The following is a 20,931-nucleotide window of genomic DNA, read 5'->3' as shown; positions in this document are numbered from 1 at the left end:
CTGTTAATTTTTTATAATTATTATCAATAACAATAATAATAATAATAATAATAATATGCATGTTGACGTCCTCGACGACCCCACCCGCCGCGTCCTCGTGACGTTACTGGTCACTGGCGCAGGAAGTCCGTGAACGCATCTCGGCAGTCACATGACAGGCTGGCAGCGCCGTTGGACTGCTCTGACACCCAACTCCGAACCATGGTAAGTGGCCGAATCGACTCAATGCAACGCCCGCCTTTGAACGGTTCTGAGCTCGGCATTTATGGTATATATTTGCTCGTGTGCGATCCAAAAAAGCAGACGAGCATTTTCATTTCGCGCCGCTGTGGCCTAAACGCGTTCGTCATGCAGAAATGGAAGCTAAGCTAGGCTAGGCTAGGCTAACAGCGACTTCTAGCTAAATGCAAAAACGTTATAATTGCAAAATGTAAAATTTAATGTGTTTTCTGTGCTCTTTTGTCGTGTTATTCGCGGCGTGGGAACAGTAAAGCATGTTATTTGTTGTTATTTGAGACACTTTTGAGGGGAGATTCTGACGCCTGATTGATGTTGTTAGCTTAGTTTAGCATAGTTTAGCTTTGCTTCTGTCAAATGTCGTTAGATGCAGATCATGTCTTCCAATAAAGAGTTTTATTTGCTCACATTCATTAATAATCTTATTGGTTCAGTTTCAACTTCCTCCTTAATGTCTAAGGTAAACTAACTGAACACTTTTTAGAAGAACAGCATAGCTCATCGTTACAGTAATATCAAATTTAAATGTTTTTTTTTTTCCACTTATTGAATAAGCAAAAACCTCGTGGCATTAAATACAACACTTGTGTTTACTTGTGTTGAGAAAAACTGGCTGCATGGTGCTTAAGGGGTTTGCATATCTCCCTCGCAGTTCTGAGTTTTGTAGATATGTGTGTAAAATGTTCAAGATGAATTGATTTTTGAGTGTTGTGAGGCACACTTGAGATGATTCCAGTGAGTAATTATCATTTCCCAGTGATGAATATTGACAAAATTATGACTCTAAATTGGAACTTGGAAATAAGAACACATTTTCTATTTCAAGGCATGAGTCTAATACACAAGTGTGAAAACAATTTCAATGCATATTTAAAAAAAAAAATATATATATATATATATTTTTTTCTTATTTCAGCCGACTACACAGCAGTCTCCTCAGGATGAGCAGGAGAAGCTTCTGGATGAAGCCGTGCAGGCCGTCAAGGTCCAGTCTTTCCAGATGAAACGATGCCTGGTAGGAACATTTCAACAAGACGTCTTTGTCATGTGAGCTCACGAGATTGGGCTCTCTTCTCTTCTTCTCTCACGGGATTGTTGTTTTGCTTTGCGCTTGCTTCACTTCTTGTTTGCTTGCAGGACAAGAACAAGCTGATGGACGCACTGAAACACGCCTCCAACATGCTGGGAGAACTGCGGACCTCCATGCTGTCTCCCAAAAGCTACTACGAGCTCTGTATCCTCAAATGTGTGACGTGCATAACACATGGGGAAAGGCAAACATTCAGACAACTTCTATTGCGCCTGTTCTTGTTAGTGTAGCAGGTCAGCTGGATAAACACTGGAATGGTCGCCCACCGCAACCTTCCAAGTGTTGTGCCAATTGACGAAGTGTGTTGTTGCTCCTTAACGAGCGGCGTGAGAAGACATGGCCATCTCGGACGAGCTGCACTACCTGGAGGTCTACCTCACGGACGAGTTTGCCAAAGGGCGCAAGGTGGCCGACCTGTACGAGCTGGTCCAGTACGCGGGGAACATCATTCCCAGGCTGTGAGTAGCACCATCGCCACGCAGGAAAGATTGATGAGCGCTTCGTAGTCAGCACGATATTGTAGAAAGAAATGAAGAGACATGATCATGGGAAAGTCAAATTAGGCATTAAGCACACTACACAGACAAAGTAGTCATGCTCAAAACTTCTGCCAAATATTTGTTGAAATGTATTTAAAAAAAAAAAGAGAGATATATATTACCAAAATTATAGAAAAATACATAACTATAAGAAAACAATATTTGAAAAATAGTACCAAATCGTTAGCTGAAAATTACACAAATATTAGAAACTATATATATATTTTTTAAATCTAGCAAACAATACAACAATTCTAGAGAATAATATCAAATATTAGATGAAAACTCCAAAATATTAGACAAATATAACATATGAACATTTTAAGTAAAACACTATAATAGAAAAAAGTGTTAGGAAAACAGGACCAAATTATTGTATGAAAAATACATTGAAAACTTAGAGAAAATTATGGGAAATACTAGAAAAGGATTAGACAAATAAATTACAAAAAGAACATACAAATATTAAATGAAACCTAAACAAATATTATGAAAAATAGTACCATATGGTGAAATCAAAAATACCCAAATATTAGCAATTATATTTTAAAGATTAGCAGTAAACAATACAAAAATATGACTAGATATGAAACAAAAAAACTAATAGATACATTTTTATTTAACTTATTTATCCAGGTAATGCAATGGAGAACCGATTTGCATTTGTGCATTTGTAATGCCGACCTGTGCTGTTTTTAATAGACGGAATATAAAAAATGAAATTTACACAAATATTACCAAAAAATAGGCAAATTGTACCCAAATTATCAGTTGAAATTTATGTTTAAAAACAATTGAAAATAATATAAGATTACGAGAAAATGATTACACAATATTTGCCAAAAATACATACTTTTGGAAATGTTATTGCATTTCTGTATGATCCGTAATGCATTAACCACAAAATGCGTGTTGTAAAAATAGTTAAAAAAAAAAGAAGAAGCTGAGCACAGCGCACTGACCTTTGTTTTTTGTGTATGCGTAGCTACCTGCTGATCACGGTGGGCGTGGTCTACGTGCGCTCCTTCCCGCAGTCTCGCAAGGACATTCTGAAGGACCTGGTGGAGATGTGCCGCGGCGTGCAGCACCCGCTCAGGGGCCTCTTCCTCAGGAACTACCTGCTGCAGTGCACCCGCAACATCCTGCCCGACGACGGCGAGCACACAGAGTAAGCCCCGCCCGCCCAGCAGCCGGCACGTCTGCCGGCGTTCTCCTTCAACCCGACGCCGAATGTTTTAAGAGCGCTACCTTGACTTTCGAGCGTCGTCGCAGTTACCGAGGAGAAAAGTAACTGATTACTTGATTTTAAAAGTCATTTAGGCACTTTGATGACCTGATTGTGACCTTATGACTTCCAGTAAGTAGATGCCAATATAAGATAATACAATGCAAATACGAGTTAAAAAAAAAAGTTTCCCTTACTATTTCCTGGAGCCAAACTATGGAAGAGGATTAAGGCCAGTGAAGTGGAAAAAAAGGGTTGGCAGCATTCTCACTTTATTCTCAGAATTTTGACTTTATAGTAAGAATTCTGACCTTAATCAGAGAATTCTGACTTTAATCAGAGAATTCTGATTTTATTCTCAGAATTCTGACTTTTTTCTCAGAATTCAGATTTTAAGTCAGACTCTGACTCATTCGGACTTTATTCTCAATTCTGACTTTAAAGTCAGAATTCTGACTTTAAAGTCAGAATTCTGAGAATAAAGTGAGAATCCTGCCAACCCTTTTTTTTGTTTGTTTCACTTTACTGGCCCTTATCCTCTTTCCGTACCAACCAGTCTTCAAGTCCACTGGGGTTGATAAGAACACACGAATGTTTTTGCTCTCCACCAAGAGGGTCCGAGGAGATGACGGGCGACATCAACGACTCCATCGACTTTGTGCTGCTCAACTTTGCCGAGATGAACAAGTTGTGGGTGCGCATGCAGCACCAGGGCCACAGTCGCGACCGGGAGAAGCGCGAGAAGGAGCGCCAGGAGCTCCGCATCCTGGTGGGCACCAACCTGGTCCGGCTCAGCCAGCTGGAGGGCGTCAACGTGGACAAGTACAAGCAGGTGAGTAAAAATGTGTCATGTACTGTAGGCTAGCTGATGTTGACTTTTTGACACCCCCCCCCCACCCAATCCCCCCAGGTTGTTCTTGCTGGCGTGCTGGAGCAGGTCGTGAACTGCCGAGACTCGCTGGCACAGGAGTACCTGATGGAATGCATCATCCAGGTCAGGTCCAAGCCACGCCGTCATCGGGGCCTGTCGAACCTTAACGCTCTTCTTCTGCTTCCTCCTCTTGACACTCTTCTTCTGCTTCTTTGTCTTCTTCTCCGCTCACGGCAGGTGTTCCCGGATGAGTTTCACCTGCAGACCCTCAACCCTTTCCTGCGCTCCTGCGCCGACCTTCATCAGCACGTCAATGTCAAGAACATCATCATCGCCCTCATCGACAGGTACGGCCAATTCCTGGTTGGCACGGGGACAGCTTTCAGACCCATTTGTGATTGGTGTTTAAAAAAGGAACAAAAAAGGAATGATTTTGAGGCCGTATTCTGCGGTGACGCGATTTGATCGCCATCGTTTCCTTTCAGACTGGCGCTGTTTGCTCACCGAGAAGATGGACCCGGGATTCCAGCAGAGATCAAACTTTTTGACATCTTCTCGCAGCAAGTGGCCACAGTTATCCAGGTAGTGCACTTGACTTTAGCCACAAAAACATTCAGCCATGCTTACTTACAATGTGGGAAAACTTGTTTTTTATTATTATATTATTCTCATCAGGATTGCCCCTGGTCAAATAATTAAAAATCATTAACTGGACTTTGTGAAAATGAAGGCCTTAAATGGCATTAAAATTATTTTCAGAAACATTAATTGAATTTTGTTATTTGAGGAAAGTGGTGACAAATGCACATGTACAATGAACAAAATGGGCAGGCCTCCACAAGTTCCTTTAATTTGCTCTTAATGTGAAAAGAAACATGTATTTTTCCTGTTACCAATGTCTAACATGAAACGGTGATGCCACCTAGTGGCAGAAAAATGTTTTACAGTCCTTTTACTGTCTTATCTTTTTAACTTCAAACAATTTTATAAATTACTGTATCAATGAGTTACGTTACAACCATACTTATATTATGGAAACAATTGTCAACTTTAATGTTGACAAGTGTATAAAAATCTTAATAACAATCTCCATAATCACGTGTATATTCAATACATGCGTATTTCAAAGTAAACCAGTAGCTGCCGTAGATGTTCCTATTTGTCAAGTGGACGTCAACCTTCCTTTCAACACAACAAGGCAAGACAAATGAGTTTTGGTGCTTGCTTTGAGTTGAACGTATGGCCAAACATTGTCATGTTTTGATTCTGCGAGGGGTTTCTTTGTGTGTTTTCATTGCAGTCGCGTCAGGACATGCCGTCCGAGGACGTGGTGTCCTTGCAGGTGTCGCTCATTAATCTTGCCATGAAGTGTTACCCTGACCGCGTGGACTACGTGGACAAAGTGCTGGAGAGCACCGTGGAGATCTTCAACAAGCTCAACCTGGAACAGTACGAGACTCCCTTTTTTTTTTTCAAGCTTCTGAATAAGCTTAGAAAATGGGCCCTCGGCCTTGTTGTACATTACGGAGGAGCAGTGGGACAGAATATATCAGAGTAGCGTCAATACTCTTGATTTTTAGTCTGTGGTGAGTGTCCACATATTTTTTTTGTCAACACTTGGGTTACAAAATTTCAGGAATTATCAAAGGTGGAAAAAAAGAAATGTATCAAATAGAATTTTGCCCCTCAACAGGGAACTTAAATATAGTTGGGGAAGAAATATTGTAGCATAAAATCCTTGCAGAATTACAAGTCATTTTTAACTTGGCATCGCAAAGGTTAAATCAAGGCAACAGGAGTTTCGTTGTTGGTTGAAATGTTTATTTCCGAAAATGGTTAAATGTGACTCAATTGCGCTCTTAGAAGCAACAAAATTATTCTTCTGCGCGTTTGCACTTCTTCAATTCCAATTCCTACTATGAAGGACCAAAACTGCCAAAATTCAAAATAAATGACTAAATAAATAAACAAATGAAAATAAAATGAAATCCAAAAAATAAATCAAAATAACTATATATATTGCAGTTTTTATTTCCTTTTATATTTATTTATTTGTAAAATTTGATATCCAGTTTTATTCTCACTTTGGGTCATTGATTTATTGATTGAAAATGTTGTCACTTGTGGCCCTTCTAGCTGCGTTCCTAAGCAGAGTCCGCCGGTCTCCATTGTTGCGTGCGTCTGTCCCCGCAGCATAGCGACAAGTAGCGCCGTGTCCAAGGAGCTGACCCGCCTGCTGAAGATCCCGGTGGACACGTACAACAACGTCCTGACGGTGCTGCAGCTCAAGCACTTCCCGCCGCTCTTCGAGTACTTTGACTACGAGTCTCGCAAGAGCATGAGCTGCTACGTGCTCAGCAACACGCTGGACTACAACACCACCATTGTGGCGCAGGAGCAGGTGAGACTTGTTGTTGTTTTGCAGACGTTCCGATAAACCGTTTGTTGACAAAATGCACGCTGGCCTTTTTTTGAGCCCTTCATTCTCCTACTGGAAGTTGCCCAAAAAAGGGGAACGTGTACGCATTCCACACCCCTGTTCAAATGTCATTCAAGCACAGTCGGGTTTTTTTTGTTTTGTTTTTTTAAGATTTTTGTTTTAATAAAACTACTTTTTGAAATGATGTTTGGAGGGAAATTTTATTTTGAGAGAGCTTTATATATATATTTTTTCATTTATTTATAGCAATTTCAAAAAATATTGGCAAGCACAGTCCAAAGTTTTTTTTGCGTTGTTTTTTATTTTATTTATTTAAAAAAAACGACTTTTTAAAATGATTTTTGGAGGGGAAAAATATTTTGAGAGAGCTTTTTATTTATTTATTTGCATTTTCTAAAGATTTTGACAAGCGCCGTCAGTGTTGCTAGCTTATAGCTTTCCCACCATTTTATGATTTTAAATGATTGAACATTTTAAATGTTGATTTGTTAATGTTCACATACTGTAAATGTTTTTGGAAAAGGACCGTTTTCCAAGAACAAGTGCTTATTTTCACATTATCGGTGACGAAAACATTTATTTCTATTATTTCCTTGGAATTTATTGATGGAAGAGAAGTTTCACAGCTTTTTTTAAATGGCTAAGTTTTGAATGACGTCATCGGCGTTTGCAAGGAAGTGCCGATATTTGCTGCGACAGAAAGTTTGCTCCCATCCTGCGCTCTGAAAGCGATGCCATTTTCACCGAAGGTTCTCGCTCTCTTTCTGCCGGGCCCGACAGGTGGACGCCATCTTGACCCTGGCGTCCACGCTGATCCAGGACCAGCCGGACCAGCCGGCGGATGAGCAGGACCCCGAGGATTTTGCCGAGGAGCAGAGCCTCGTGGGTCGCTTCATTCATCTGCTGCACTCTGACGATCCCGATCAGCAGTACCTGGTGGGTCCGCGTTCTTCTTCATCGTTGTCTTGGGCCACTCGCTGTAATTGCTGTTGACTTTGCTTGCAGATCCTGAACACGGCCCGCAAACATTTTGGCGCCGGCGGAAACCAAAGGATCCGCTACACGCTCCCTCCGCTGGTCTTTGCCGCCTACCAGCTGGCCTTCAGATACAAGGACAACTCGTCACTGGTAAGCCCCTCGGGCTACTCCGCGTGCCTCTCTCTTTCTACTTCCTCTTTCTACTTCTGCTACTTTGTACTACGCTTACTTCTTTGACTTCTTATCGTCTTTGTCTTGTGTTTCTACCTCCGCTTTCTTTTTTTGTCCGTCGTATCTCACCCGCCTCATTCCTTGCCCTCGTGAGCCTTGTCGTTCATTTTGGGGGCGTGACTTTGGGTACGAACTGGAATTGGTGGTGTTGTTGTGTTTACATGCTAACAGTTTGTGTTGGTCCGCTTTCAATGAGCATTGCAGATGTGGAAACTTTGCAGAGCTGACAAAGCTCATTTGCTACCATTGACGGCTATAGACGTCAAAAGATCCATTTTTGAATGAGTTGCCATTTTCGCCATTCATGGAGGTCCTCCCAGAGGGCCCGGGGTTACCCCCAGGGTGCCTTACCAGACTTCCATGTACCCATTTTCCCGGTTCCTGGAGGACTTTCAGGAAAAGGTTCCAGGGGCCTAGGGCGACCCTCGGACCGATATTTTTTTTCTTTTTCTTTTCTTAAACAATTTTTCCAACGGTGTATGGTCCGTCGCTCCACAATCTTGCGTTTTGGAGATAGCGGGCCGATGTCTTGCCCGAGGACGCTGCCTCCGGCTTGCCCTGCTCTCACTCCAGGTCTTTTTCCCCACAAAGTCCGGGTATACTTTTTTGATTTTTACTGGGCAGGCAATGAATGAGTTAAATAAAAAGAAAACCTGACAAACCACTTTCTACTAATGCCGCAAGGTGAGAGGATGTCATGAAAAATGGTCCACTGCCAGCGTTTTAGCTCATTTATTGACTCTTGTTGCTTGAGCCGATGAGGCCGTAAACAATCTTAGAAGCTATCAGTGCCTGCACAGCAATAAGGTTGGTCACATTTTGCGAAAATAAGTCAGACACAGTATGAATTATTAATTCCTTTATTTATTTATGTATGTATTTATTCGAAAGCACATGTAGAGCCCAGCCAAACCATAAAAGTCCATCATCATAGAGCCCAGGTTTTAGTTTCAACATTAGGAGAAACGGGATGTTGCAGGTGAAGGCGGCCATTTTTTGGAAAGTACGTGTTGATTGTTGTGCTCGTTTTAATGGTGATTTTCGTTGCGTTTCATGATGTACAAAAAGAAAAAAAATGGTGAAGAAAGAATATTGTTACAAATAGGGCTGCCACTATTGAATCTTTTTCAAATCCATTATACTCTTCTGCTTGACATGATTATTATTATTATTGTCACAAAAAAGTGAACTTGAACTTATGCCTTTCTGTATCTTCAGGACGATAAGTGGGAGAAGAAGTGTCAGAAGATCTTCTCCTTCGCCCATCAGACCATCAGCGCCTTAATCAAGGCCGAGTTGGCCGAGCTGCCGCTGCGACTCTTCCTGCAGGGGGCGCTGGCGGCCGGCGAGATCGGCTTTGAGAACCACGAGACGGTGGCCTACGAGTTCATGTCGCAGGTATAAGCCCCGCCTCCTTCCCTCTTGTGTGAGGCGAGATACCCGCTAGAGCTGTCAAATTGAATTGATTCATGGACAAGTCATCGATGATCAGACGAATGGGTTCGGTTCTGGCGCTCAACGTCGTGACGTCTCTGCAGGCCTTCTCGCTGTACGAGGACGAGATCAGCGACTCCAAAGCGCAGCTGGCGGCCATCACGCTGATCATCGGCACGTTCGAGCGCACCAAGTGCTTCAGCGAAGAGAACCACGAGCCGCTGAGGACGCAGTGCGCCTTGGCCGCCTCCAAGCTGCTCAAGAAACCCGACCAGTGTCGCGCCGTCAGCATCTGCGCGCACCTCTTCTGGTCCGGGCGCAGCACTGACAAGAACCATGAAGAGGTACCAACGTCTGCCTGTCTGTCTGCCTGTCTGCCTGCCTGCCTGTCTGCCTGCCTGCCTGCCTGCCTGCCTGCCTGCCTGCCTGTCTGTCCGTCCGTCTGTAATTCGTGCCCATTTTGTCGTATTTCTTTCTTCCTACTCTTCATTCCTTCATTTTTTTCCTGTATTCATTCCAATTTTCTTTCATCCAGCCATCCTTCCTTGTACCCCCTTCATTCCCTTCCCTCCTTCCTCTCTTCTGTTCAATTCTGCTTTTTCTCTTTCTTTCCTTCATTCCTCTTCGGCCGCCCATTTCTTGTTTCCTTTCTCTTCTACCCTTCTTTAAGTGTTTTCCTTCTCCCGTTCCTTCCTTTTTTTACTTTCTTTCTTTTGTGTTCCTCCCTTCTGTCCCCTCTTTCCTTCATTTCATTTGTTCCGTCTTTCCATCCTTCCTCACTAATTTCATTCTTTCCTTTTGTTTTCCTTATTTCCTCCCTTCCTTCTTTCGGGATTATATGTGGATGCCTGAGTCTAAAAGCTCAATAAATTGCTAATCGAAAGTGGTAAGGCAACGTGGCTGATGTTGTAAGATGACTTTAGCCCGCGCCAGGACTGAGGCTTGTCCTGTCATCTCTTTTGCGACGCGTTGGGATGGTCCACGTGCAACCGTTGGCATTTTGTGTGTCAGATCCGAGACGGCAAGCGCGTGATGGAGTGTCTGAAGAAAGCGCTGAAGATCGCCAACCAGTGTATGGACCCCTCGCTGCAAGTGCAGCTCTTCATCGAGATCCTCAACAGATACGTCTGCTTCTACGAGAGGGAAAACGATGCCGTAAGACCGTCACCAGACAACACCGCATTCCCACTTGCTTCAAACATGCCTCCATTTTGTTTTGAAATGACTCTATCAATGACTAAAAAATGCAACCAAATTTCTATTATGTTAAGAGTATGAAAAATTAGCAGCAAAAAGTTCTTGTACATTTTATTGTAAAATTAGATACAAATTGAGATATAAAATTTGCGATTAATCGTGAGTTAATTATTGCAGTCATGCCATTAATTACGATTAAAAAATGGAATCGACTAACACCTCTAAATAATGCACATAATTGTTGGGACTGGCGTCAATTTGTATTTTACTATTTTAAAAATGTGCAGAAGTTCAAAAGTTACTTCATTTTAAAAAAATAGTCAGCTCTTATGAAAAGAAAAATGACTCATTTTTTACAGTACAATACATATTTTTCATTTTAAAACAATTTTATGAATTGTTATGAAATTACTGTATCAGTGACAATTTTTTTTAACCATGTTTCTATTAAGTTAACATTTCTTTCCACTTGTTTTAAAAAGAGCATGAAAAATTTGCAAAAAAAAGTCCTTGCACATTTTATTGTAAAATTATATACAAATTGAGATATAAAATGTGCGATTAATCAAGAGTTAATTATTGATTATGAAAAGTTAGCAAAAAAAGTATTTTATTGTACATTTTATTGTAAATTTAGATATAAATTGAGATATAAAATGTGCGATTAATTTGCAATTAATTGTGAGTTAATTATTGAGGTCATGCGATTAATTACGATGAAAACATTTAATTGCCTGACACCTAGGTTGTTTTTGTTGTTGTTTTTTCACCGCATGGTATTTGCTCTTCTATTGATTTGATATGGACGCACGGTCCTTCCACTTGGCAGACGAGACGGTGGGAAACACTCTCGGAACGTGGGGCGCATTTCTCCCTGAAATGTTTTGTGGTTGTGAACTTCTTGCGAGCGCAGGTGACGGTGCAGGTTCTGAACCAGCTGATCCAGAAGATCCGAGAGGACCTCCCCAACCTGGAGGCCAGCGAGGAGAGCGAGCAGATCAACAAACACTTCCACAACACGCTGGAGCACCTGCGCCTGCAGAGGGAGGCGCCCGAGGCCGAGGGGCCCGTCTACGAGGGACTGGTCCTCTGAAACCATTGGCGCCGCTTGGATGCACAACACAAACACGAGGAGTTCTAGCATTTCCCCACCAGGAACGCCCACCATCCATTTTATGAAGATGATGATGATGATGATGAGTAGGTATGATTACCTCTAGTGGAGCGTCGTCAGTGACTGCTTGGACAAGTGTTGGAAAGCCAATTGCGCATTTACTCTAGGATAAGGAAGAAATGCTTAAATGGCTTTTTATAAGAAGCTGCTTAACGTGCATCATGTTGTCCAGTGTCCACTAATGTGTCCTCGAAGCCCCGCCTCGCCTGATCACATGACCTCGGCCTCAAACACGAGACGAAGTTCGCGTGCTTTGTGTGTAAGATTAGTGGATGATTTGCAAAAGTTTCCCTCATCATCTGCTCGTCTTTTATTTCTTTGTTTTGGTTGAGGAAGTGTCAGTGTGCAACCCCCCTCCCACACACACACACACACACACACACACACACTTGTAAATCACACCCATGAGAAATGAGTCGATAAGAATTAAGGTTGTCATTTACGGAAATAAAATACATTCTTAACAAATGTATTTGCTTTTTGTTAATTTTGCATAGGCACTATATCGATACAATAAAGTATTATCGTTAATATAAAGAAGCGTCTCGTATTATCTTAAAGGGGACATATGAAAAGTTAATGTCTTGTATACATTATTTTTGAGAAGTCCAAACGAAAAACAGACAGTTTGTGAATTAAGTCAAGTTCTCTCTCTCTCCCTCTTCTGCTGTGCTTCCAATAATTGAGAGGCTAATTTGGGATGATGGGGGGGGGGGGGGGCTTTGGCCAAAATGTCAAAGCCAAACGGTAAGTAGAGCTGCATTGTTTGTGCAGATTAACATTAGTTTCTGATAATACAATAGCAGTGTATTACTCTATCATAGTTGTGAATGGAGTGGGTGTTGTTTGTTTTTGGTGATGTCGTGATCACACTGCGACATCAATAATATATTCGAATGGAATCCACCCCTAAAATGAGTCCATATCATCATTTTGAAAAATATGCTGTAAAACTCGTCTGCAGTTGTTGATCCTCGGAGTGTTTTGGTGAAAGCATGTCACGTACATCTTAAGACACGTGGCAGATCTTTCAAATTGTGAGTAAAATAATAGATTCCTTGAACATTTCTGATTCTGGGCGTTAACAGGAAATTGCGTAATATGCAAATATTATTTTTACTTAATGTCAAGGATATGCTTGTATTCATTGTAGTTGTATACGTGACCAATAAAATAATACAAGCAAGGATTGGGCAACGTTAGCTCCAGGCTAAAGAAACGTTTTCTGTGCTTTTGTTTTATGAAACGCCAAATTGAACATTTCTCCATGATTTGGCTTATCTCTAATTCATAAACAAGCCACTCTTTTTTTGGACGTTTCGAGAGTGAGCCGTGAAGCCCGCGTAACTCATAGAACGATCTTTTGGGGATGTATAAGTAATAAACACATGAGTAGATAAAACATATTGAAAAATATTATGTACATTCCCAGTTCATACTTGTCAACATAATGTCAACTAAAAAAAACAAAAACAAAACAGAAGCCTGAAATAATTGTTTTTCCCACGTTCCGTGAACGCCACTAAGCAGCTCGAGGACACAGTGTGCGCATGCGCGTAACTCGAGGACCCGAATTATTACTTTTTAAATTTTTTAATTTTAACGTTAGAGCTGCTGGCCAGGGCGTCGGTTATTTAATAATACGCGTGTTTTATATATTTAATTTGCCTGTATTTGTGATGTATCCATCCATGTGAGGACAAGTTTGCGAAGACGAGGCGAACCGTTTTCGTCGTTGTTGCAGTCCGACTATGTCGACAAATAAAACAAAGAAAGTCAAAATGGCTACAAAATCTTGTCCCGAATGCGACCAACAGGTGAGCGAAAATGTCTTTGATTTCATCTGTTTTTGTGTCTTAAAAAAAAAATGTTCATTTCATTTCTTGGCGTTAGCTCGTTTGGCGGAAATACGTTGGAGCCTCTGTCGTGCTCACGTCCTATTTTTCTTCATTCAGACCCCCCAAAATTACTGCAAAAAAACAACACTTCAATTCACGTTTGTCCTGCGAATAATTCAACGTCTTCGTCCTCAGTAACGATGGTTAAATTATTCGCACGTGTAACCTACTTAGCGACGGTTAATCTGTGTCAACTATGTAGATTTGATATTTTAAATTATTTATTTCGTGTCGTCAAAATGTAGCTTTGATAAATATCCTCAACATTTTTTCCTGAATTCCACATCTACGTGCACATTGGCCACCTAAAATTATGATTATACACCCATTTACCAGCATTACATGTTGTACACAATATATTTAAAATCCTTTACAAACATAATAATGTCATTTAATTACAATTTGAGTCATGTGATCATAATACGTCATAATGAGGCCTGTTTCTAATGGTTTGACGACTTTATTTAGCAATACAAGAGCATCAAAATATTAGTAAGAGTTCTAAATAACACAGGCTATTGTTAAATGACACAAATTAGCCTATTAACTTGATAAAAAAAAAACATGTTAATAGTAATATACATCATTTAAGCTATAAGTATTTAAGATTTTAGTCATGCGAATGTAAGAAAACAAGTTATGCTATTTGAAAAGTTCCCATCCAAATTAGCCCTGCGCCGTCGTGCACATCATCATCCATCCAAACGGTGTCGCGCCGTCCTGCGAGGCCACCAGGAAGTGATGAACATGTGCTTCCTGTTGCTTTGTTTTGTCAGATTCCCGTGGCGTGCAAGTCGTGCCCGTGTGGTTACGTGTTCATTAGCAGGAAGCTCCTTAACGCCAAGTTGAACGAGTGCTCGTCCACAAACGCTGCAGGTGAGTCCGCCCTGTTGCTAACCAAAACAGCAGCACCGGGGACAGCTCAATCAAACTTGAAGAGACTTAGCACCTGCAAGTGGAATAGAAATGAATATTTGAAATTGGAAATGTAGACGATGAGCACCAAATTCTTTTGTTCAAAGTGCCGCTTCTCGTTTGTCTTTGGTTGGCCACTTCCGGCTCCGCCCTCTTGTCGCAAATGGCTTCAGCGGGAACGCTACGCTGGAGCTGAGACTTTGTCTGTTTGGACTTGAAGAATTCTTGTTTACATTTACTTCCAATGTTATTGATAGGTAGGTAATACTTTTTGCTGGTCGCTTATAACACCCAACTGGCCTCTTCTCGTTTCAAGAACTACAAGTAACAAGAACTTGTAGACCTTGAAACTTTTGATCACAGCTTTTAGAGGTCACGCGTGTGTTTTGTATGCAGGAACTACTGAAGACAAGAGAAAGACCTAAATGGGGTTTTTCAGGGCCGATACTCATGCCGATTATTAGTGGTCAAGGAGGCCGATAACTGATATTTGGCGCCGATAGAAATTTTCAGTAAAAAGGGGGGAAATATTGGCGTCAAAACTCTTTTAAGTACAAATGCCAATCTTGACTTTGTTGTAATGTTTAAAGCATGTTTATATCTTAGACAATAGACATCCTTGTTCATTTCTAACAAAAATGTTCAGGGAACTCCCAATGTTATCAGTGCGTCTTAAAAAGTTAAATGGAAACTTAACCAAGTAAATACCATAACTCTTTATAGTTTTCTACAGTAAATATTTTTTTCCCCAAATTTTTAAATACCTGAAATCTTAAACGTTTGCATTTATTTGTTTGATTGTTGAACAAAAGGTTCAGAAGGTTCCCAGGGTCAGCAGCATCTCTTATAAAGTGAACTAAAAATTGAAAGTTCCCGGAAATTAAAATGGTTTTAGATTAACCTCGTATCGGCTGTCAGATTTTTAGAAAAGGCCGATGCCGATATTCTCAAAAGGCCCAATATCGGCGCCGATAATTGGTCAAGCCGATTAGCGGTCTATCCCTACTGAAGACTACGACGGCGTATTAGGGCCACGTAAAATTTATTTTATTTATTTTTTCAGGAAAGGGGCAGTATTCCAAGATTTTTTTTTTTGCAAGTTTATAAAGTGACAAATTAGAAATTTCCGAAAAATACACGTAGCGTCGCTATAGTCTAATGTGAGTTTTTTTCTCGCAAATTTGCCACTTTATAAACTCGCAAATTTACAAGTTTTCTCTTGCAAAACATTTTTCTTAGAATATTGCCCCTGCCCTCTAAAAAAAATATATTTATGGCCCTAATACGCAGAATTCGTAAAAGACCCTGCTTGTTCGTGGTCTGTACTTTTTTTTCTTTTTTTTTCGGTTCCAGAAACAACAGTGTGTTTGTTTGTGTGTGTTTGTTTGTGCGTGTTTGCAGACAAGCTGGAGTTCAAGCGTCGGCGCACGGAGCGCATCCGGCGCGACCGCCCGGATAGCGGCCTGACGCCGGCAGGTGGGGGCGACGCCGGAGACGGCAGGAGGCAGCAGCCGAGGGCCAACGGCCAGGCCGACCCCATCCGCAGGGGGCGGGGGCGACCCAAGACGGTTGGACTCAAGAAACACGATGACGACAAAGGTGGGGGGGAGGGGCCTGTGCACCAGAGCGCGTGTGTGTAGATGGACTGAATATTCGTGTGCGTGTAAACATGAACTCCGTTTGTCTGTATGTGTGTATTGTTGACGTTTAGAGAAACAAGAGAAAGAAGTGGACGTGTACGCGGGCCTGTCGGATGAGCGAGCGTTCGTGTTCTCGGTGGCGTTGGCCGAGATCAACCGCAAGATTCTGGCTCAGACGCTCATCTTGTAGCCACAAGGGGGCGCTGTCACAGACTTTCAGCAGGACTTTGCCTCGACGAGGTGATCGCATCTTTTGTACACTTGGAAATAAACCACCACAACACACTCTGTCTCAACTTGACTTCGCAAATGTACACGTTTTTTTCCTCAAAATTTTGCCTTTTTATAAAGTGGCACATTTAGTTTAGTTCAACAGTACAAAAAAATCTTGGGAATTTGGGTGGAAAAAACTCAATGTTTTTGCTTATGAGGTCCCAGAAGTTGAATAAAAATGAGATACGAGACTGCGCAAGCGTATTATGAATTGCAACTGTCGAAATGCAGCTCTCATTTGTGATTGGCAGTTCACTTGTAGCTCCACCCCCTTTTTAAAGATTCAGCGAACACGTGTTTAGTGTGTTCTCTTCCTCGTCACCGTGATGTCGTTGACCTCCACTGTAAAAATAAAAGCCAAGGCCGCCGCGGTTTGACCGTTGAGTCAGCCGCACCAACATAAAACACACGCACACACACATGCCGCCTGTGTAAAGAGTAACTACACACACACACGCACACACACACACACACAAGCTTCGAACTTTGTTCCCGTGATGGTGAAGTCCGACTAAAAAGTAGTCAAACTTTCACTTGTCTTGGACTTCACGCAGCAGACGCAACATCACGGTGAGTTCACTTCTTCTTTTTTTTTGGGTGTGTGCGGCTTTTCTAAGTTACATGATGTCACATACACGTTGGCACGACACAATGAAAATATATTAATGGGTTCCATTTCTGACTGCTACTTTTTGGATGAGGACCTGGAAAGTGCAAACGTAGCACATTCATTCAATTATACTTCAGTAAATATGTTTTCCAAGTTTAACAAATGAAAGCTGATCATTTTGGGTCAAATAAATGAAAGATTCAAGTAAAAATGTCAAAACGTAATATTTTGCTGAACATTATTGGAGCTTTTTTGTCTGCCAAAATTAAAAATATAAATAAAATGCATATTAATGGAGTTAAAAAAAAACTCAATTTTGAGTCTTAAGGCAAAAATAATTGCTTCATATAGAGGAGATGTGCATAATGAAGTCAATGTCAATTAGTGGAAGCAAAGTCAACCATGTTTTGCTCTTCTGCCCGGCAACAAAAGAAATGAAAAAGTCCAAGTCACGCTTTTAGTCATATGAATTGATCTTCGATGTGTCATTTATTTTGGCAACATTGAATTTTATCCTATTTTATAAACACAAAAAAGGTCTGTATTTTAAATTCATATTGAGACAAAAACTCAGGTATCTTTTCTAATGATTTTGTCCTTATTGTGTGTAAGTAATGTGCGCACGCTCATCGTATGTTTGACGTCATAGCTCGTGTGGGTCACAACAACAAACTTGTTATAAGACATAACAAGCTTGATATGAATTGTCCAAAACTTCAACAACAACAAAAAATCATGAATGAACGTGTTGTGCCTTTCAGACATGTTTGGTGGCTGTTTGCTTCTCTTCGTCTTCCTCTCAGGTAAAAAAAAAAACAACAAACACATTCAAACAGCTCATCAAGTCAGTAGCAGTCACCATGACGTCATCATTATCACCAAGCGCGTTCGTGTGACGTCCGCATGCCGGTATCTGGGCATGTCAGCGTGATGGACCAGTGACGTCACCATATTAGTATATGTAGCGATGATGTCACTCAGTGTGTCATGATGGCCATACGTCAAATTGACGTCAGTATGCGCCATGTCATGGCAGTGCTGTGACATAAAGGAGGCCATGATAATTTAGCATGATGCTAGTGCTAGTATGCGGCTTGCCTTGTGACCTCGCCTGAGTATGATGTCATTATCCTGTCACGTGACATCGTCACACTAACAACGCAGTCAGCATACGTTACCGTGATGTCACTGTGACGTCACCAGGAGGCGAGGCTTTCCTGCTGCGCCACCCTCGCAGGGGCACGTGTTTGGAGGAGCGCTGGCCATCCGGCGGCGTCGTTCTGCGCGTTTGCCGCGCGTCCTCCCGGGCCCAACAGTGGTCGTGGAAAGGTCGCGGCCTGCTGGCGTCCGCCGTCACGTCCAGGTGTCTGTCGGCGCGCCGGCCCCGCGTCACGCTGCCCTGTCGGGAAGGGGCGGAGCTAGAGTGGAGGTGCGACGGGAACACGCTGGTCGGCCGCGCTACGGCAGTAATGCTCACCACCGACAGGTGGCGACCCACGCCCGGCAAACGTCAAGAAAAAGGACGAGAAGAAGACCTTCGCAAACACATCAGTAGTAAGACGTCCACTGATCTGAATATATGACTGGATAGCCGATAGCCATACTTATTTTTCTTTATGTTGTACATTAGTATACTAATATATAATGTTTCATTTTGTTTATTTCGGGTATACTGTTCTGTACTTTTTCTATGGTGTACTTTTTCTATGGTTCAAAAAAGTTGATAAAAAAAAAAGCCGACAGCCCATACACGCCCGTGCAAGCCGTTGAAGCGACAGGGCGGCCATTTCGCTCCTCCCATCTCGCGAGAAGACGAAATATAAACTATACGGTATACGTACAGACTGAGATTAGACATGTACAGCTCGTAGGCAGCTAGTATAGGGCCGGGGACGGGGTGGTCACTATTTTTTAACAAGTAAAAAATAATAATAAAAATAAGTGGACAGTATGTGCTTATTTGAGGACCCCTTTTTTCTTTTATCACTCACTACTTTAAACCCCAATATTAGATTCAGCAGAGGCATCTTTTGTTGAATTACACTTGTATATTTTTTAAATAAAAAAATATACAAGTTTCCTCCTGTAAAGGCATATAATTTATACATGTATTTAAGGCAAGTTGTAAAAGTCTGAAGTCCTCTTGTGTAACAAATTTAAATCATCATGAATCATGCTGTTTCTAAGTGCTGTCTCAAATGTTCTCCAGTTTCGATACTGTAAATGTATAGGATCGTATGCCGAGGAAACGTTTCTTGGAAGGAGCAATATGGCCGCCTCGTGGCTTCAAAAGTCTTGGCCTATCAGCTATCGAGTCATATTCAGATCAGTGTACTGTAAGACATACATGAGTGAATGAATGAAAGGAATGTGAATGATGATGTGAATGGATGATGACGTAATGGTGGAGGGATGGATTATTGAATTAATTGATGAATGGTCATAATGAGCGTAGGTCATTTAAACGAATGAAAAACTATTGAACAAGGTATGTTAGTATTCATTAGCACGTTAGCTTCTATGAATATGCAAATGAACCAGATGCAATGTTACTGCTGAGTGTTGACGGTCCGATGTTGGTCTCAGGGTTGCGTCGGGCGTCACCGCACGACGCGCGTACGACAGCTGAGGCAGCAGAGAAGAAGGCGATCATGACGGATGAGCAGAAAGAATATCTGCAATGGTTTTATCGCACCGAAGATCGTAAGAACTCAATCATAATTAACAAACAAATGGAAGCAGGATTTTTATTCAGGTTCAAAGGTCATTCAAAGATGTCTTTTCGTGTCATCTTAACAAATTTAAAATTTTCACACAACTCAAATTTGTTCCAGCGACCGTGTGGAAGTTTGTGATGTTGGGTTTGGCCTTCGTCTGCCTTCTGGTCGGCTTTCTCTTGCTGGGAATGGGCGCCATGGCTAGCAGGTGTGCTTCATGCTAATGCTAATGATAACGAAGTAGCCTCACAAGCTAACTTACAGCTGTGCGTGGTCAGAAACAGGAGAAAGATCGCCAAGTACAAGGCGGCCGCCGCAGTGGCGCACAAAGGCACAGACGAGATGTGGCCGGCAGGCAACGACGACGCGCTCGCCTGCGGCACGCCGTCATCACAAAGGACGGCGCAGACGCAGCAAACGCCCTGCAACGGCGACACCGGCGACATGAAAGCGGGGAGCATCGTGGTGACGTGGAAGGACGGAAACACTTCCTGTCTGTACCCCGACAACCCGGCCCACGCCGAGGCCGAGGTTGAGCCGCCCCTGCCGGATGACAAGGACAATGCCCGAGTCCAACGGGATGATGAGGACAAGGAGGACGAAGAAGACCAGATGAAGGATGGAAGAGACTGATGAAAACAACATATACTTTGACTTTTGACATTTTTACTTTCGTGCCTTTTAAGCAGGTGTGCATTTACATTAACTGACAGGATGATGATGATGATGATGATGATGATGATGATGATGATGATGATGATGATATCGGTCACCACACATGTTGGGAATGTAAATAATACTAATAAATAGATAAAACAACAAAAATGCTTTTTAATATTTGTTTATGTGATTGCATGTAAAAGTTTTGTGTACCCTTGTGTCAGCGAGAAAAGTTACAAATTTACATTTTTTATACATATAAAAATATTTATTAATAACATTTTTTGTATTTAAAAAATTTAATAATAATTGCATTATAAGATTACATTTTTATTTATTTAAACATACATATTGCTAATGCTTATAATGGAAATTATTATTTTGAAGGTGTGATGTCAAGTCATTTTTATTTATGTAGTGCTATCAAACAGATATAAAAATGCAAGCATAGCAGAACAATTTTTTTTCTACATGTAATAAATTCTATACAAATATTTATAAACCAATTTATTATTACACCAAAACATAATACATTGAATTAATGCATCATAAGTAACAGTAAAAATGTAAACACAAACATGTTAATTAAAATTAACATCCTGTACACTTGTAGGAAGGGAGAGAAAACATTTTGTTGGTTTGTTATTGTTTTATTATTGTTCTGCACAGCGCTTTAACAGCTGCAGCTGTTTTGAAATCGCTGTACGGCAAATACAAATCCAGTTGTGTTGAGTAGTACAGTACTGTACACATAATGGATTGTGATGATGTAAAGTTGCCACCAGATGTCGCTGTTTCTCCG

At 41.5% G+C, this 20,931-nt stretch overlaps 3 protein-coding genes across 6 annotated transcripts; all 3 read left to right on the top strand.

Moving 5' to 3' along the window:
* The first annotated feature begins 56 nt into the window (after positions 1-56).
* Positions 57-11,884, top strand: vps35 (VPS35 retromer complex component). Its single transcript, XM_077563228.1, has 17 exons — positions 57-204; positions 1,154-1,252; positions 1,375-1,471; positions 1,662-1,785; positions 2,852-3,034; positions 3,704-3,923; positions 4,002-4,085; positions 4,200-4,309; positions 4,448-4,544; positions 5,263-5,411; positions 6,156-6,363; positions 7,183-7,338; positions 7,408-7,530; positions 8,830-9,009; positions 9,150-9,389; positions 10,057-10,200; positions 11,156-11,884. Exons 1-17 carry the CDS (start codon positions 202-204, stop codon positions 11,333-11,335), a joined length of 2,397 nt encoding a protein of 798 aa, XP_077419354.1. The 5' UTR covers positions 57-201; the 3' UTR covers positions 11,336-11,884.
* Positions 11,885-12,921: 1,037 nt separating this feature from the next.
* On the top strand, positions 12,922-16,154 carry c4h16orf87 (chromosome 4 C16orf87 homolog). Its single transcript, XM_077563317.1, has 4 exons — positions 12,922-13,233; positions 14,091-14,190; positions 15,631-15,828; positions 15,941-16,154. Exons 1-4 carry the CDS (start codon positions 13,168-13,170, stop codon positions 16,057-16,059), a joined length of 483 nt encoding a protein of 160 aa, XP_077419443.1. The 5' UTR covers positions 12,922-13,167; the 3' UTR covers positions 16,060-16,154.
* A 432-nt stretch (positions 16,155-16,586) lies between these two features.
* LOC144050223 (organic solute transporter subunit beta) lies at positions 16,587-20,294 on the top strand. 4 transcript variants are annotated; one of them, XR_013293804.1, is made up of 7 exons: positions 16,587-16,712; positions 17,514-17,555; positions 17,956-18,306; positions 19,339-19,455; positions 19,587-19,677; positions 19,748-20,203; positions 20,234-20,294. XR_013293804.1 is itself a non-coding variant. In XM_077563304.1 (6 exons), the coding sequence occupies exons 2-6, from the start codon at positions 17,516-17,518 to the stop codon at positions 20,100-20,102; spliced, it is 948 nt and encodes a 315-aa protein (XP_077419430.1). In that variant the 5' UTR covers positions 16,587-16,712; positions 17,514-17,515; the 3' UTR covers positions 20,103-20,294. The 4 variants fall into 4 exon arrangements, 3 of the variants coding, with proteins under 3 accessions (XP_077419430.1, XP_077419429.1, XP_077419431.1); XM_077563304.1 differs by having other exon boundaries at positions 19,754-20,294; XM_077563303.1 differs by having other exon boundaries at positions 19,748-20,294.
* Positions 20,295-20,931: the final 637 nt, after the last annotated feature.

This window comes from Vanacampus margaritifer, chromosome 4, assembly GCF_051991255.1.
Source record: "Vanacampus margaritifer isolate UIUO_Vmar chromosome 4, RoL_Vmar_1.0, whole genome shotgun sequence".
Taxonomy (NCBI): domain Eukaryota; kingdom Metazoa; phylum Chordata; class Actinopteri; order Syngnathiformes; family Syngnathidae; genus Vanacampus; species Vanacampus margaritifer.
The sequence above is the reverse complement of the archived record's forward strand: the minus strand, read 5'-3'. Positions and strand labels throughout refer to the sequence as shown.

What these genes read in the sequence shown, in the direction of transcription:
- vps35 (XM_077563228.1), top strand. An exon ending in ACGTGGACAAGTACAAGCAG is followed by an intron (nt 3,924 to 4,001) that starts GTGAGTAAAAAT and finishes CAATCCCCCCAG; the next exon opens with GTTGTTCTTGCTGGCGTGCT. An exon ending in CCTACGAGTTCATGTCGCAG is followed by an intron (nt 9,010 to 9,149) that starts GTATAAGCCCCG and finishes ACGTCTCTGCAG; the next exon opens with GCCTTCTCGCTGTACGAGGA.
- c4h16orf87 (XM_077563317.1), top strand. Translation starts at nt 13,168, where the DNA reads ATGTCGACAAATAAAACAAAGAAAGTCAAAATGGCTACAAAATCTTGT. An exon ending in CTCGTCCACAAACGCTGCAG is followed by an intron (nt 14,191 to 15,630) that starts GTGAGTCCGCCC and finishes GCGTGTTTGCAG; the next exon opens with ACAAGCTGGAGTTCAAGCGT. An exon ending in GAAACACGATGACGACAAAG is followed by an intron (nt 15,829 to 15,940) that starts GTGGGGGGGAGG and finishes GTTGACGTTTAG; the next exon opens with AGAAACAAGAGAAAGAAGTG.
- LOC144050223 (XM_077563303.1), top strand. Translation starts at nt 17,516, where the DNA reads ATGTTTGGTGGCTGTTTGCTTCTCTTCGTCTTCCTCTCAG. An exon ending in TCTCTTCGTCTTCCTCTCAG is followed by an intron (nt 17,556 to 17,955) that starts GTAAAAAAAAAA and finishes TGACGTCACCAG; the next exon opens with GAGGCGAGGCTTTCCTGCTG. An exon ending in CCTTCGCAAACACATCAGTA is followed by an intron (nt 18,307 to 19,338) that starts GTAAGACGTCCA and finishes TGTTGGTCTCAG; the next exon opens with GGTTGCGTCGGGCGTCACCG.